The sequence below is a fragment of the Syzygium oleosum genome, unplaced genomic scaffold (assembly GCF_021117445.2).
Source record: "Syzygium oleosum isolate NSW1041296 unplaced genomic scaffold, Sole_v2.1 Sole_v2.20, whole genome shotgun sequence".
In the NCBI taxonomy this organism is placed as follows: Eukaryota; Viridiplantae; Streptophyta; class Magnoliopsida; order Myrtales; family Myrtaceae; genus Syzygium; species Syzygium oleosum.
Genome location: NW_026607504.1, coordinates 1,494,621 through 1,511,057, shown reverse-complemented (window position 1 = coordinate 1,511,057; position 16,437 = coordinate 1,494,621). Strand labels below are relative to the sequence as shown.

General features: G+C 42.6%; 2 protein-coding genes, 1 long non-coding RNA gene and 1 pseudogene across 3 annotated transcripts; 1 reads left to right on the top strand and 3 right to left on the bottom strand.

Annotated features, from left to right (window-relative positions):
* Positions 1 to 862: 862 nt before the first annotated feature.
* Positions 863 to 2,289, bottom strand: LOC115684013 (F-box/kelch-repeat protein At1g80440-like). Its single transcript, XM_030608688.2, has one exon. It carries the CDS (start codon positions 2,104 to 2,106, stop codon positions 1,036 to 1,038), a length of 1,071 nt encoding a protein of 356 aa, XP_030464548.1. The 5' UTR covers positions 2,107 to 2,289; the 3' UTR covers positions 863 to 1,035.
* Positions 2,290 to 5,568: 3,279 nt separating this feature from the next.
* LOC130140685 (uncharacterized) lies at positions 5,569 to 6,133 on the top strand. The gene is made up of 3 exons (XR_008818664.1): positions 5,569 to 5,772; positions 5,851 to 5,946; positions 6,040 to 6,133. It is a non-coding gene; the product is annotated as an uncharacterized LOC130140685 (long non-coding RNA).
* A 2,828-nt stretch (positions 6,134 to 8,961) lies between these two features.
* On the bottom strand, positions 8,962 to 10,430 carry LOC115684015 (F-box/kelch-repeat protein At1g80440-like; annotated as a pseudogene).
* A 3,282-nt stretch (positions 10,431 to 13,712) lies between these two features.
* LOC115683955 (F-box/kelch-repeat protein At1g80440-like) lies at positions 13,713 to 15,083 on the bottom strand. Its single transcript, XM_030608616.2, has one exon. It carries the CDS (start codon positions 14,844 to 14,846, stop codon positions 13,776 to 13,778), a length of 1,071 nt encoding a protein of 356 aa, XP_030464476.1. The 5' UTR covers positions 14,847 to 15,083; the 3' UTR covers positions 13,713 to 13,775.
* Between the last annotated feature and the right edge of the window lie 1,354 nt (positions 15,084 to 16,437).

Genomic DNA, 16,437 nt, shown 5'->3' with positions numbered 1-16,437 from the left:
CAATGGCCAACGAAAGTTGCCGGCCACAGGTGAGGGCCTCCACGCCCTCACCAAATATGGGCAATCACAACCCTCGCCAATCATAGGCGAGGGAGTTGTGGCCCTCACTTGTGGCCGATGGAGGTCACCGGCCATCACCGAGGCCCCAGCAATCGGCGGAAGGAAATAGGATAAGAAAGATAAAAGAAAATGAAAAAACAGAAAAAATTCATAAATTCTTTTAAAAAATTACAAATATCGTCCACATTAGCGCTTGTCATGTCACGTGGGAGAGTAAGTATTGACTGGATCAACACATTATCGATTTCCGGCCGGAAGGACTACAATGGAGAATCGTTAAAAAGTTTAGAACTAAATTGATAAAATTGAAAATCTTAGGAGTAATTTGATTACCGTACAATAAGTTTAAGACTTTTTGGATAATTAGCCCTAAACAAAAAAAATGTCCCAAGAGAGAAAGAACACGTGAAAACCATTATTTGCGTGTGACTAACACCTGCTGCTAGGTCATATTTAATGTGAATGCGACTGGTTCTCTCTCTCTCTCTCTCTCTCTCTCTCTAATATGAGCTTCAACCCTCCAAAGAGAAGTTCCAAAAGAAACCCAAAGCAAATGGAAGTAGAGGGAGTCGGCCAATTTAACAAATTGAAATCTGAATAGACACCGTTTTGGAAAGTGTCAGTAGGTTAGGAGCTTCTCCTAAGCAATTTCATTTGGGAAATAAAAAGAGCAACATAAAGAATGTTAGTTTGATTTTGCTGCTGAATGACGCGAATTTGACTTGCCCTAGATTTAATTATCCTGTTGGCTATTCTAAACTCAGACCAAAATGTACTATAGCCAAACCGGCATATGTTCCACTTCCAATCATGTAAAATTTCTCACATTGCACTCGCTAAACCGCATCTCATGGCATCGATTAGACGTCCCTGAAAAAACCCTCGCCTATACAATTAAATTGTAATAAATCCAACAATAGTTTCATATTTAATCTGTACACAAGACGCTTTATATATTTCTCAGTCTTGCCCCTCCTAAATCTCCACACAACAGCCAACTTGAACATGGCCGGAAAACTTTTCCGGCAACTCCACGTTTGTCCATGTACACGTACTCATGTCCAACACGTAAGCCTCTTGGGGCTCACCGATTCTGGGAGACCCAATCACAAGCAACTTCCCTTGCCACTTTGTCACATTACTAGGATTGTGCACGTCACCGGGTATTTTAGCCTCGACTCGCCACGTGGATCCTCTAAGCGCCAACACGTCGCCATCCTTACACATGTACAAGTGGTCGTCCGCGTCACCTTCCACGCAGGTCCTCGGGCACGTGCTCGCCATCAATGCTTCTTCCCGCACCTGGCCCCACTGCCACGTCGCGGCGTCGAAGGCCTCGCAGCTCTTCTCGAACTTGCCCTGCATCTCGGTGCCATACCCGCCGATGACATGGAACTTGCCGCTGCGGAAGATCCCCTTGCACTCGTCCCGCTCCCTTGACATGTCGGGCAAAGCCGCCCACTCGTCTCTTTCCAAAAGGTACGCCACTGCGGACCTCAATGCGTTCTTCTCGCTGTCATGGCCTCCGGCCACGAACACCACGCGGTCCCCATCCGACGCGCAGCCGAAGAATGAGCGTTGTGCGCCCGGCATGTCGGCCCCACGCCGCCACGTGGAGGTTATAAAACTGTAGATGTAGACCGAACTCGAGGCCTCCCACGAAACCGGATCGAGCCCGCCGATCACAACAAGATCCGACCTGGCGGCGGCCAACTGGCAAAACATGGGGAAGCCCCCACAGAACCCGGGAGGCGGGGGCAGCTCACTCCAAGAGCCCGAAACCGGCTCAAAAGTGGTCAGGCGGTAAACCGGGACATGGCAAACCTTCGCGAGTCCGATGTTTCGGGTCGGGTCAGTTACAGCTTGAGCCATGACGAAGATTGTTTGGCTGTGGCCCGCTGATTTGCGATGCGACCGAAACTGTGGAAGTTCGATCTCGGCCTTCCATCTCTTGCATGTGGACCTGACGGTAGAGAATCCGGCGTAGGGGACCCGGATCAAGCATTCTCGGGCTATGTCGTCGGGAAGACCAGGAATCAACTCCATAGATGAATAAAGTACCAAGGAAGATTACAAATTTGGGTCAAGAAGACGAGAGAAATCCAGAGGTCAGATGAAATGGATAGTTTGATCGAGTGTCTTGGTTCTAAGTACGAAGGGGATGCAAAGTTTGCTTTTTATAAGATTTTGTTAAGAGTTTCATATTGGTGGAGAGATGCGACGTTTCTCAAAGTGGATTTTGGTCCCCTTTCCAACATTTTCTTTTTGTTGAATTCAATCAATTAATGACACAATTGGCTTTGGAAACCACAGGAGCAAGCCCCCATTAAAAACTTTTCTAGGTACGTTGTCCTATGGATGGTATTGTCCCCACTTGCCACAAAGCAAAGGATAAGAATATGACCAGAAATCAATTGTCGAGGACCAAATCTACCGTGCTGATTCACTGATTAGATTTGTTACAGTGGCCAAAATTGGATATGGATCAGATTTCGAGGGAGGTAACAAGGAAGAGATCAGATCGGAACGTCGGTTCAAGCCCACGCAAGAATTCCTTTTCAATTAACAAAGTCCGATCGAGACATTTATTGCCGCATGTGGGCACCTTCCTTATATTCCAAAGTTGACTGCTAATTTGCTTTCCCTATCCGATTCTCTATGGCCAAAAGAAATTAATTCCCAAAATAACGATTTGGGCAGCACTAAACATGATTTACTAATTTAATCATCATCGACAAATTTTTGCTATCATATGCTAAAATTAAAATTTCGAGCTTTCGTGCTAGAAGGGTGAAGCGTGATCGATTGTGTTTCGATGCTTTTTTATTGTTTTTTAATGGCTGACCACCTTGTCCGTGAATTTATTTACCAGCAAACCAGCAACTTGGCCATACATACAAAGTGCGCGTCTCACGGTTATCCATTAGAATATGGACACAAATCTTGCTGATGGAAATCCCTTGGTTTAGACTCGGCCAATGAGAGAATCTAATGGATAAGGGAACGATGATGTTTTGCTTTGATTGGTCAAGTCAAAAAGAGAGAATGTGACCCCTTTTTCATTTGGATAATCCATTAACCACTGCTGCTTGATTTCGTATCGCCAAAGGAGAAGATAAAGCATTAAAGAAATAAATAAAGGACGGCGCTAGTTTCAACCTCATTTCGGCTAAGGTACTCTTTCTCTTTTAGTGAACTTATCGAAACACCGCCCTTTCTCTCTCTTTCCCTGTCTTCAATTATTGTTTTTTTAGAGAAAAGATCACTAAAATCGCAAACTATACCTGTTCTAAAGCGTAGGTTTCAGATTCCAAGTGAAATCTATGCAGAACTTGAAATCGCTCATCTCTACTCGTAATGTTTGCACATGATTAAATCAAAATATAAGAACTAATAAAATCACGTAATTAATGTGCGTTGAACATATACATAATGAGGATTACACTAACCATATATATTTATGATAAGGCTTTTTAGGTACAAATTAGTGTGATCATCATATGAACATGCCACATAGCATGACCACATCAATACATGTCCACTTTTTCATGTTGTAATCGATCCACTATTTATATAAGATCTTAGATTAGATATGACATTCGATGTTAGGCATTACGTATTTGACATTTATATACGGAGCAATCCATTTGACTTTAAGAGAAACGTGGTTGATCATGGAAAGTGATTTTCGAGGCCAGGTTACATGTAGTTCATTAATTATGTACAGGGTCAAATAAACTTTAGTAGCTAATGCTTGCAACTTACAACCTTCAATTGATCTTTTTAATAATACTTTCTACAATAATGACATCACCTCGCATGTGCTTCATTCTGATATCTAAAAAAAAAGCGAAACATGAATTAATGATATTTGATTTCCAGGTCAAAATAATAACATAAACAAAAATGTCCCCAAGAGAGAAAGCATATTGTTGGGGTAAAGTATAATAAAGTTATATTGCACTGTTATACATACATGATCAACATGCTAAGAACACATTAAAATCATTATTTGCACGTGTCTGTCAGGGGAAGGTCTGTTCCAGGTGTTGAACAAGCATATCCCTTCTAACTTCCGGGCTATTTGTTCTCTCTTTCTCCTTTTACGGTACATTTGTTTTACTGAAAATTTCGTGATAAAGAAAATTATTTTCCATAAAAATTATTTTCAAGGAAAATAGTTAGTTTTCATTTATTTGGCTTTTAGAAGTCATTTCCCTTCAATCTAAGCTTGATTTTTTCGATTCATGGAAAATATTTTTCGCATATCGATTAGTTTTTCGTCGTCCAAATATCGAAAAATCGAAAAAAAATTTCTTGAAAACGGTTTTTCTTCTAACAAATGGACCTTGGTATGAATGCTGCTGGCCTTGTCTCTCTCTAATAATTAGGGGTGTGCATGGTCCGAGTGGGCGGTTCCCACTCCGGAACCGTGGACCGCCCGCTACAGGACCGGTTCCAAAAATTGGAACCGAGAACCGCCCGTCGGTTTCATGGACCTGCCCGAAAATCGGACCGCCGGTCCGGTCCGGTTCTTGGGGGGGTCCATGGAACCGGTCTCAACAAGTTTTCCTATACAAATAAAAAAAAAATCTGTAGACCAACATCGGATCAACAGAACAAAAGGAAAAAAAACATAACTTTTCATACAATTCCTACACTATGATCGATTATATGAACCATATCATCCATAAATCAAGTGGGTACCCATTAATTATTGGGAAAAATGACCAAGGTATCCCAACTACACAGGAGCTTTAAACATGATAACAAATTTTCTTCTTTTTTTTAAAATTTTTTTTTGTCAGATTTTTTTAATTAAAAATTTAAAAAATAAAATATATTATTATTATATTACCGGTCCGGTCCGGGTGGGCGGGTGGGCGGTTCCACACCGAGAACCGGGAACCGGCCCAAACAGTACCGGTTCCAAAAAATTGGAACCGGGAACCGGACCGGTTCCGTTGGGAACCACCGGTCCAGTTCCGGGCGGTTCCGAGCGGTCCGGGTGGGTTCCGGTTCTTTTGCACACCCCTACTAATAATAGCTTCAACCCATCAAGAGAGGAGTTCCAAAAGAAACCCTAAACAAATGGAAGTGGAGGGAGTTAGGCAGATTAATAAATTGAAAATCTGAAAAGACACCGATTTGGAAAGTGTTTTTTTTTTTATCGAAGAAAATACTTGCTTCATTCATCGCTTTAAGGGATACCACTATTACATGAAAAAGGAACCTCAGAACACATTAGATCCCATAGGATTTTCGGGGGATTAGAGGTCCAATTACTAGAGAGCTCGTTTCGTCTGTGGGCCTTAGAGACCCAATCCGCTATTTGATTTGCTTCTCTTGGACAATAGGCCAATTGTAAGCTTTTGAAGTGGCCCATCAGAGCTTTGCACGCAGAGATCAGCGAGTCTATTTCCCAGGATGGCTTATCTTGATCTGTGAGGGCACTTATCAGATAGCTACAGTCTGACTCAAGCTGGTACTTTAAGTGAGAGTACGAACTAAAGTGGTGAAGTGCTTCCCAACAGGCTAGGGTTTCGATTTGCGCCGGAGAAGACGCTCGCACCTTCTTTGCAAAACCGTCAACGATCTTCCCAGAGGCATCTCGGCATACACAGGCAACACTACCTTCGTTATCTCCTTCCACAAAGGACCCATCAACGTTAATTTTGAGGGTACCTACCGGCGGTGGCTTCCATATGGCAGGTGAGTGAGCGATCGGTCGATTGTGTTTTTTCTTTCCCGGGTTCCACTTCTCGAAGTTCTTGCGTGACGCCATGGCAGCTTCCACGACCCACCTCGGCTCTGGGTTCTGTTGACCAAATACGTGATTGTTTCTTGACTTCCAGATGTTCCATAGGATCTCGGCTAGTAGCTCAGGTGAGGGATTTTTGTTAAAATTGTTTCCTTTCTCCAGAAACCATTCTTCCATTCATCTCAAGCCTTTATCTGTGAATGTAATGTTCAAATCAGGGTGCGTCCAAACCTGTTTGGTCCATTCACAGAGAAGAAAGATATGTTCTACAGTCTCTGGGTGCTTGCGACAAAGAGGGCATAAGGGCTTAGGTACGATTTTCCTTATGTGCAAATTCTCTGCCGTGGGAATAGCGTTTTGGCACATACTCCAAATGAACAACTTGACTTTCGGAGGGGTGTTCAGGTTCCATATCAGATTCCATAGTGCTTTTGGTGGTTGATAGGAAGATGTGGCTCTGTGTGGTTGTTGTTGTTCATCCGTCACTCTTGCATAGTTGTAGGCACTTTTCACTGAATATTGTCCTGACTTGGTGCAGGTCCACATTAGCTTGTCTTTCTCAGCGTTAGGTCTTAGCGGAATTGCTAATATTTGCTCAGCTATCTGCTCATCGAACATACTCTTTATCATCTGTTCATCCCAACTATAGTCCTCCTGGTTAATTAAATCTGCCACTTTCTGAGGTTCCCCCTGTCTTGCCTCACTTCCAATTATTCCTCTCTGAAGCCACTGATCATTTCTAACGCTTATGTCTTCTCCATTACCCACACTCCATTTTACTGCTTTGGGGATGTGCTCTCTGCCCATTAGTATGCTTTGCCATCCCCACGATGAATGTGACCCATTTCCTGCATTCCAGAAATTGTTATTGGGGTAGTAGAGCCCTTTCAAAAGCTGCACCCATAAACTTGATGGGTTTTGAAAAACTCTCCACGCTTGTTTACCAAACACGGCCTTGTTGAAGGTTATCAAATCCTTGAACCCCATTCCCCCGCTATCCTTTCTTCTTTTCAGAACATCCCATCTCTTCCAATGTAGGCCCGTCTTGGATTCGTTGTTTTTCCACCAAAATGTTGCAATTTTTTGTTCGATCGAACGACAAATGGATATGGGGATTTTAAAAATTGACATTGCATAATGTGGGAGGGCCTGCACCACTGCTTTAATCAGTATCTCTTTTCCTGCCTTGGTTATTAGTTTCCCTTTCCATCCTTCGAGTTTCATATTGACTCTTGCCAAGATCCATGCAAACATTTGTTTTTTCGTTTGTCCCCAATTTGATGGAATCCCCAAGTATTTTCCTGTTTTTTCTATCTCCGGCACCCTTAATTCATTTGCCATATTCCTGCGAAGACTCCTTGGACATTCGTTGCTGAAAAAAATCCCTGATTTGTTGAGATTGATGGCTTGTCCTGTTGCGAAGCAATACTGGTTTAAAACTGCCCCCACATTTTGGCAATCTTTCTTAATCTTCCCATCTAGGAAAAAGATGGAGTCATATGCAAAAAGTAAGTGTGACAGCGTGGGACAGTTTCTATTCAACTTGATCCCAATGATGCTTCCATCTTGAACCGCTTTATTAAGTAGGTTGGATGGCCAAAATAATGAATTAAGGGTAAGATATAAAGAATCCTACTTTGATTATACTGCTGCAAGTGCGAATACTTTAGAATAGCCTATTCTAAACTCGGATTGCATCATAGCCAAAAGTCTCCTTCCAAGAAATGTCTCATTCCAAGATTTGCTTTTCTTGAAATGAACTCTGTATCCTGTAGCGACAATTCATGTCACGTTTTACGGTCCCTATAAAACTTGTGACCCGATAAAATTAGATTGAGGATGAAATTGCATTGGACTTGTTTGTGAAACCCTAAATTTGTGGTGGGAATAGGCAATGTTATCATAATAGATGTGCAAACCGATTTTGGAGTATGTTGTACTCTTAGATTTGTTATTCTGCAACGTATGTATAAACACATGTGTGGTCTCCGTGACATACGCGATTTTTGTCTACAATTCTTGCTCTTATTATTAGAGGTGAGCTTGGTTCGGGCAAGCAGTTCTCAACATGAAACCGAGAACAGCCCACTAAGGACCGGATCCGAGAAATTGGAACCGGAAACCGCCCGTTGATCCCATGGATCCACCCGGGAATCGGACCGTTGGCCCGGTCCGGTTCTCGGGTTGGTCCATAGAACCGGTCCCATCAAGTTTCACGCAAATGGAGGTGATCGAGAGTGAGAGAGGGAGGCAATGAACGGCTAATGGCGTGGCCATGAGTTGATGGGAGTTGAGAGTCGAGCTTCAAATTAGGAATTTTATGGTTTTCTTTTTTCTTTTGTTGAAATTTTTCTTAAAAATTATATATGTATATATATATATATATATTAATAGTCCGGTCGATCCGAATGGACGGGTGGGCAGTTTCACGCCTAAAACTGGAAATTGGACCAGTACTCACTGGTTCTAGTAAATTAGAATCGAACTGGTCCTCACGGGAACTGCCGGTTCCGAGTTAGTCTGGTCCGGTTCCGAGCGGTCCGAGTAATTTCTGGCTCCTTTGCACACCCCTACTTATAATCACTATCTTGAATATCTAGTTTACAAGTACTTTCCCCATCTTGGACCTCGAAATCAGGACACATCTTATTTTAACGAATAATTGAATGGCTGAAATGCATTTCTACGTTAAGATTGAGAGGAATTGAGACTCATTTGGCATCGGAAAAATTTTCCCTTTTTCTGTTTTCTCTTTTGTTTTCTACTTTTTACACATATATGGCGGGACCGCCTAACGTGCTTCTACACTTATTCAAATCAATAAAAAAATTTCGAAAATTTCTATAGAAAATTTTAAAAATTGTCCACGTCAGCGTTAGCCGTGCCACGTAAGATAGCCGGCATTGACTAGACCTCCACGTCAGCGATTTTTGCCCAAAATTAACTGGAAAACCGACATTGGCAATTCTTTAAAAGGTTTAGGATTGAATTAGTAAATCATCAAAATATTTATGATTAAATTGACACAATTGAAAGATTTATAACTAAATTGGCCGCTAGAGGTTTAGCACTTTGTAGACAATTTTCTCCATATTTTAAAATGTTACATTCGATATATATGGACAGAATGAGAATACAAGTTATTCAAGGATGAGTAAGTTCAGCCCCAACCGGTGTCTCATAACAAATCAAAGGATAATCTCATATTTGAATCTGTACACAAGCCGCTTTACTTCTCAGCCTCATTCCTCCTAAATCTCCACACAGCAGGCAACCTGAACATGACCGGAAAACTTTTCCGGCAGCTCCGCGTTTGTCCATGCACACGTACTCATGTCGAACACGTAAGCCTTTTGGGGCCCACCAGTTCTGGCAGACCCAATCACCAGTAACTTCCCTTTCCACTTTGTCACATGACTAGGATTGTACACGTCACCGGGTATTTTCGCCTCGACCCGCCACGTGGGTCCTCTAAGCGCCCACACGTCGCCATCCTTGCATATGTACAAGTGATCGTCCGCATCGCCGTCCACGCAGGTCCTCTAAGCGCTCACACGTCGCCATCCTTGCATATGTACAAGTGATCGTCCGCGTTGCCGTCCACGCAGGTCCTCGGGCACGTGCATCAACACGTCGTCTCGCACCGGGCCCCACTGCCACGTCATGGTGTCGAAGGCTTCGCAGCTCTTCTCGAACTTGCCCTGCATCTCGGTGCCATACCCACCGATGACGCGGAACTTGCCGCCTTGGAAGATCCCCTTGCACTCGTCGCGCTCCCTCGCCATGTCGGGCAAAGCCGTCCACTCATCTCTCTGCACGTGGTACGCCATTGCGGACCTCAGCGCGTTCTTCTCGCCATCGTGGCCTCCGGCGACAAACACCATGCGGTTGCCGTCCGACGCGCAGCCAAAGAATGAGCGTCGTATGCCAGGCATGTCGGCCCCTTGCCGCCACGTGGCGGTTATAAAACTATAGATGTAGATCTAACTCAAGGCCTCCCACGAAACCGGATCCAGCCCGCCAATAACAACAAGATCCGACCCGGCGGCGGCCAACTGGCAAAACATGGGGAAGCCCCTGGAGAACTCAGGAGGCGGCGGAAGCTCGCTCCACGAACCGGAAACCGGCTCAAAAGTGGTCAGGCGGTAAACCGGGATGTGGCAAAGCTTCGCGAATCCGATGCTCCGGGCTGGGTCAAGCACTGCTTGAGCCATGACCAAGATCGTTTGGCTGTGGCCTGCGGACTTGCGATGCGACCGAAACTGTGGAAGTTCGATCTCAGCCTTCCATCCCTTGCACGTGGACGCGATGGCGGAGAATCCGGCGGAGGGGACCCGGATCAAGCATTCTCGGGCTATGTCGTCGGGTAGACCTGGAATCAATTCCATACGTGAGTGAAGAATGAAGCAAGATGGCGATTTTCTGGTCAAGAAGATGAGAGAAATCCAGAAGTCAAGATGAATTGGAGAGTTGCTCTGACTGTCTTTGGTTTCCACGAAGGGATAGGATTGTTTTGCTTCTTATAGGATTTGGACGAGAGTTTGAAATTGGTGGAAAAGATGCGACGTTTCCACGAAGTGGACTTTGGGTTCTCTTTCTATCTAACTTCAAACTTTCCTAAGTACGTTTGGCCCGTTGATGGTATTGTTCCCACCCCTACTTGGCCCAAATCAAAGATATAAGGGCACTCTTATATCTCCAACGGCATAGTTTTTGTCCGTAAAATCAGTCATGTTCTAATAAGAGGGCGAGATTGAAAGAAGCAAGAGGGGCGGGTGTGGATTCGAATTCATTTATTTTTTCTATTTTATGCGTACATAATTTTTCATTGTCAGATAGTGCCTATTGTGTGGCTGATTATGTGAAAGACATCTGGGTAAAAATTACCAAAAATCCTAAACTATGCTCACTTTAACATATTTACTTTAAAAAAAAAATTTGACACCAAAAGTCCCAAACTTGTACAGCACGACATAGTTAAGTTGTTCTCTCCCTTAAACCCTCTTCTCTTTGGCAGGAAGTGAGCTAGCTTTTTATCCACAAACTCATAAAACCAAGAAAAAAAACCCTGCTCTAATCACAAGTCCAAATGGCATTGGATCAACAATAAAGTTAACTGCTAAATCATATTCAATATAACAATTTACCCATGTGCCTTGCATTTGACACCAACATCCAGTTTCAAAAGCAAGTTATACAGTCGATGTATGACTAGGGCAGGCAAAATCAAATCCCTTCTCTTCCTAATCTCTGTTGCTCTTTTTCATTTAAAAGAACAACCTTCTTAAGCATGTCGGTATGGTGGTGTATGTCATTGTCACGATAGCGGTGATGGTGATGCTGACGACAATGCAACCCTTATCACAGTCTTCTTTTGACCTCTAGGTGGGGGCAAACGACATCAATCGGGACATTTGATAGAACTATACATCGTATGCTGCCGAATTTCCAAATATGATGCTGTCGGCTCAAAAGCTGGTCCTCTTGTTTGACGAGGAAATTCTACGCGTCAAAGGGTCTACAATGTTCTAATCAAGCAGGATACTTCCAAGGAAGATGAACAGTATGGTGTGAATCGAATGTGAAAGAACAAGTTTGAAGATGGAAAAACCCTAATTCAAGATAAAGCGATGGCATGGAAAGTGCGGAAGCAGTTAGGGGTATTAAAGAAAGCTTGCAACGGACAAAGGCTTGGAGCGTGTGGATGAAGAATCGAATGGTCAAACGTGGGACGCCTTGGAAGAATCGATGAAGAAACTCGGCTTCATGCTTATTAGGATTCCACCATTGTCCCAAAGCATCAGACAATCTTGGTTCGATCGTGCTTATTCATGTGCAAAAAGCAGAAGGCTGTGTTTATGGGCATGATCTTCCATGCACCTTCCAAGGGAGGAAAAAAACTAAGCATAGGCAATCATATGTTCAGTTTAAGGTTTTGAGGTTCACTAGTTAATATTTTTTTTCCTTATTTTTTCTTTTCTTCTCTTTTCCTTCCTTACTTTTTTTTCTCTCTTTTTTCCTTTTCTCTTCTTTCCTTTTTTTTTCTTTTCTTTTTTGACCTCTTGGTGAAGTTTTTTCGTTTAACAATCGATTACCTTTTAAGAATTTGAGGGATACAAGCTTATTAGGTAGATTTACAAAAGCAAGCTCGGCCGTCAAAAGCGTCGGTCATGATTGCCGAAAAATAATATCCAGGTCAAAATGATAAAATGTCCCGAGAGACAAAGCATATTGTAGATACAGGACCAACATGCTAAGAAGAATTGAAATTCATTGTCTGTATGTGACTGGCAGAGGAAGGTCAGTTATTAACACCTATATATATATATATATATAGTACTTTCTTCCCACCAAGAATGAAGTTTTAAAAGAAACCCTAAACAAATTGGAAGTGGAGGGAGTGAGGCAGCTTTACAAATTGAAAATCTGAAAAGACACTGAGGTGTTAATAGGTTAGGGTATTCTCCTAAACAATTCATTTGGGAAATAAGAAAGCAACATAAAGAATTATGGGATAATAACACAAACGGTCCCTGAACTTTGGCCCAATTTATAATTTGAACCATGAACTTTTAATTTATTCAATGTAGTCTCTGAACTTCAACTTAATATTCAACGTGGTCCTTAAACTTTTGATTTGTTTAATATAGTCCTTGGACTTTTGGTACGTATTCAATGTATTTCCTGAATTATATGAAAATGTTCAATGTAATCATAAAACTTAAATTAATGGAAAGACTATATTGAATATTTTCACATAGTTCAGAGACTAAATTGAACATGTACAAAAAGTTTAGAGATGACATTGAACAAATTAAAAGTTTATGGATTACATTGCATATTGAGTTAAAGTTCAAGGATCACATTGAACAAATTAAAAATTCAGAGATCATATTGCACGTTGGGTTAAAGTTCAGGGATTGTTTATGTTATTTTCCCAAGAATTATAGTTTGGTTTTGGTGCTTCCCGTGTGAATATTTCACTTTCCCTAGATTTTATTACATTGTTGCCTTCTTGGTTATTCTAAACTCAGAGCATTAGCATTAGAGCCAAAAGTCTCCTTCCAAGAAAAGTCTCATTCCAAAATCAGCTTTCCTTGACATGAATTCTATACCCGTGTCAACAATTCATGTCACGTTTTGCGGTCCTCATAAAACTTCTGAGACAATGAAAACTGGATTGAAAATGAAATTGCAGTCGACTTGTTTATGACGCCCTAAATAAGTGTGCATAGGATATGCTATAGGATATGCTATCGTCGAAGATGTGTATACTAATTCCGTAATATGTCGCGATCTTAGGTTTACTATCATGTAACATATAAGTACAGTAATAAACACATGTGATTTTCACGACACGCGCAACTTTTCTCCCCTATTCTTTCTCTCATTATCACAATTTCACGACTGTAAGAACGAGACAGGAAGTAGCAAAGAGATAAAACTGCGAAACGAATGGACAAACTGTAGAGAAAGTACATCAATTTGTCTTATTGGACCATGCTGCAATCAGGCCAAATATGCTTCTATGACATCGAATGGTAGGCGGTCAAGCACCAACTTGTGGATAAGATGTGCGTAGCACATCTGTGAGAAAGGACAGAATTAGAGTACAAAGTTATTCAAGGATAAGATGTTTATGTTAGAGAAACTCGTCTAATGCCGTAAATTACGGACATGAATGAAACCCTCTTGATAAAGAGGAAAAAAAATAATACAAGGACCAAAATCTACTAGCAAAACCTGCCTATGTTCCACTTCCAATCAAGTAAAATTCATTTTCTCTTGTTTGGTTTTCCACGTAAAACTCGCTAATTTGCATCTCATGACATATTATCGCCAACGTCCCAAAAAAAAAAATCCTAGCCTAGTACAATTAAATAGTAACAAGTTTTAGAATGGTGGCATTTTTTAATCTGTACACAACGAGCTTTATTTCTCAGTCTTGTCCCTCCTAAATCTCCACACAACAGCCAACTTGAACATGACCGGAAAACTTTTCCGGCGACTCCACGTTTGTCCAAGTACACGTACTCAAGTCCAACACGTAAGCCTTTTGGGGCCCACCGACTCTGGGAGACCCAATCACCAGTAACTTCCCTTGCCACTTTGTCACATGACTAGGATTGTACACGTCACCTGGTATTTTAGCCTCGACTCGCCACGTGGTTCCAGCAAGGGCCAACACGTCGCCATCCTTACACATGTACAAGTGATCGTCCGCGTCGCCGTCCACGCAGGTCCTCGGGCACGTGCTCGCCATCAACGCGTCCTCTCGCACTGGGCTCCACTGCCACGTCGCGGGGTCGAACGACTCGCAGCTCTTCTCGAACTTCCCTTGCATCTCGGTGCCATACCCGCCGATGACGTGGAACTTGCCGCCATGGAAGATCCCCTTGCACTCGTCGCGCTCCCTCGCCATGTCGGGCAAAGCCGCCCACTCATCTCTTTCCACGTGATACAGCACTGCGGACCTCAGCGCCTTCTTCTCGTTGTCATGGCCTCCGGCGACGAACACCATGCAGTCACCGTCTGACGCGCAGCCGAAGAACGAGCGCCGTACGCCCGGCACGTCGGCCCCGCGCCGCCACGTGGCAGTTATAAAGCTGTAGATGTACACCGAACTCGAGGCCTCCCACGAAACCGGGTCAAGCCCGCCAATCACAACAAGATCCGATCCGGCGGCGGCCAACTGGCAAAACATGGGGAAGCCCCCAGAGAACTCAGGAGGGGGCGGCAGCTCGCTCCAAGAACCCGAAACCGGCTCGAAAGTGGTCAGGCGGTAAACCGGGACATGGCAAACCTTCGCGAATCCGATGCTCCGGGCCGGGTCGAGCACGGCTTGAGCCATGACGAAGATCGTTTGGCTGTGGCCCGCGGATCTGCGATGCGACCGGAACTGCGTAAGTTCGATCTCGACCTTCCATCCCTTGCACGTGGACGCGACGGCAGAGAATCCGGCGTAGGGGACCCGGATCAAGCATTCTCGGGCTATGTCGTCGGGTAGACCTGGGATCAATTCCATATGTGAATGAAGTATGAAGCAAGATCGAGATTTTCTGGTCAAGAAGATGAGAGAAATCCAGAAGTCAAGATGAATTGGAGAGTTGTTCTGAGCGTCTTGGTTTCTACGAAGGGATAGGATGTTTGCTCTTTATATATAGGATTTGGATAAAGAGATTCAAATTGGCGAAGTTGCACGAAGTGGACCATAATTCTCTTTTCTTTTTCTTTAAATTTCAATTAATTAATGAAACAATTGGTTTAGGAAACCGCAGGAGCAGCCGCAATCAAATTTTCCTATGTACTTTGTCCTATTGATGGTAATGTTCCCACTTGCCGCAAAGCAAACGCTAGAATAATGACTAAAAGAATAAATCAGTGGTCGCAAAAGATGAGGTGAATGAAGGAGAATGAAGGATGAGGTGAGGATGTCGCTTTCAAATCGACGGAGGAGTTCTTTTTGAATTAACAAGTTTGATCAAGACAATTTATTGCCGCATGTGGGCCCGAAAGAAATTAATTTTTTTTCTAAGGTTGACTGCTAATTGTTCCTCGTCTCCAATTCTTTTCAGCCCGAAAGAAATTAATTCCAAGAAGAACGATTTTACAAGATTTATCGATACATTTATGAAGTTATATAGCCGTACTAACATCAAATCATTATTTAACTTGCTGAAAAAATTACCGCCACCTACTAGAATTACCGATCACGGATCTTGTCGACATTTCTATGCAAAAATAAATGTAGCAACTTATTGTAATGCCACGAGAAAATCATCCCGTAAAATCTTTTTAACTAGAACACAGCACGCGATTCACATGGAGCGTTAGAGAATGATTTGGAATTTACATCCTTTATAATAATTAATCGATAGTCAACTAAACAAAAATCATAGGTTTCGTGCCGAAAGCGTGAAATGTGATCACTTATTTTTCAATGCTTTTATTGATTCTGTGACTTTTTTTTATTTTTGTTGCCGGTCAACTTGGCTATGGTGATAGCTCCCATACGAATATGGACACAAACCCTAGTTTTTTTATACAGAGTGCCGTAGCTCATAGTTATCCATTAGAATATGGACACAAACCCTAGTTTTGGTCTCAAGCAATCATAGTCTAAGGGATAAGCGAGACAATGATATTTTTATTTAATTAATCGAGTCAAAAAGAGATTACGTGACCGCTTTCCATTGGAATAAATCCAATTTCCACGGGTTTGGAGCTTTCGTATGCCAAAGGAAAAGAGAAAGCACAGATAAAAAATAAAAATAAATAAATGTATTGAAGGGAGCTTTGCAAGACCCATCTTGAATCTCCAACAGTTTTGGTTTTTACCCGAATATTTGCCCTCTCAAACTCCTTTCGACGGGATATATAACGGGAGACGTGTTTTAATAACTTGATCCTATCTATTTTCTAGTGCTCTCACGTTTGTCAAGAAATGCTTGTCAAAAAGTTAAGCAGAGACAAAAAAAAAATGATTAATCGAACCAGATGCTTGAGCGATGAGATATCGTCCCCCAAAGTTATGTTCTCTCAAACTCCTTGCAACAGGACATGTAACGGAAGACGTGCTCTAATAACTTGATTTCTCATATTTTTTAGTAATTTTT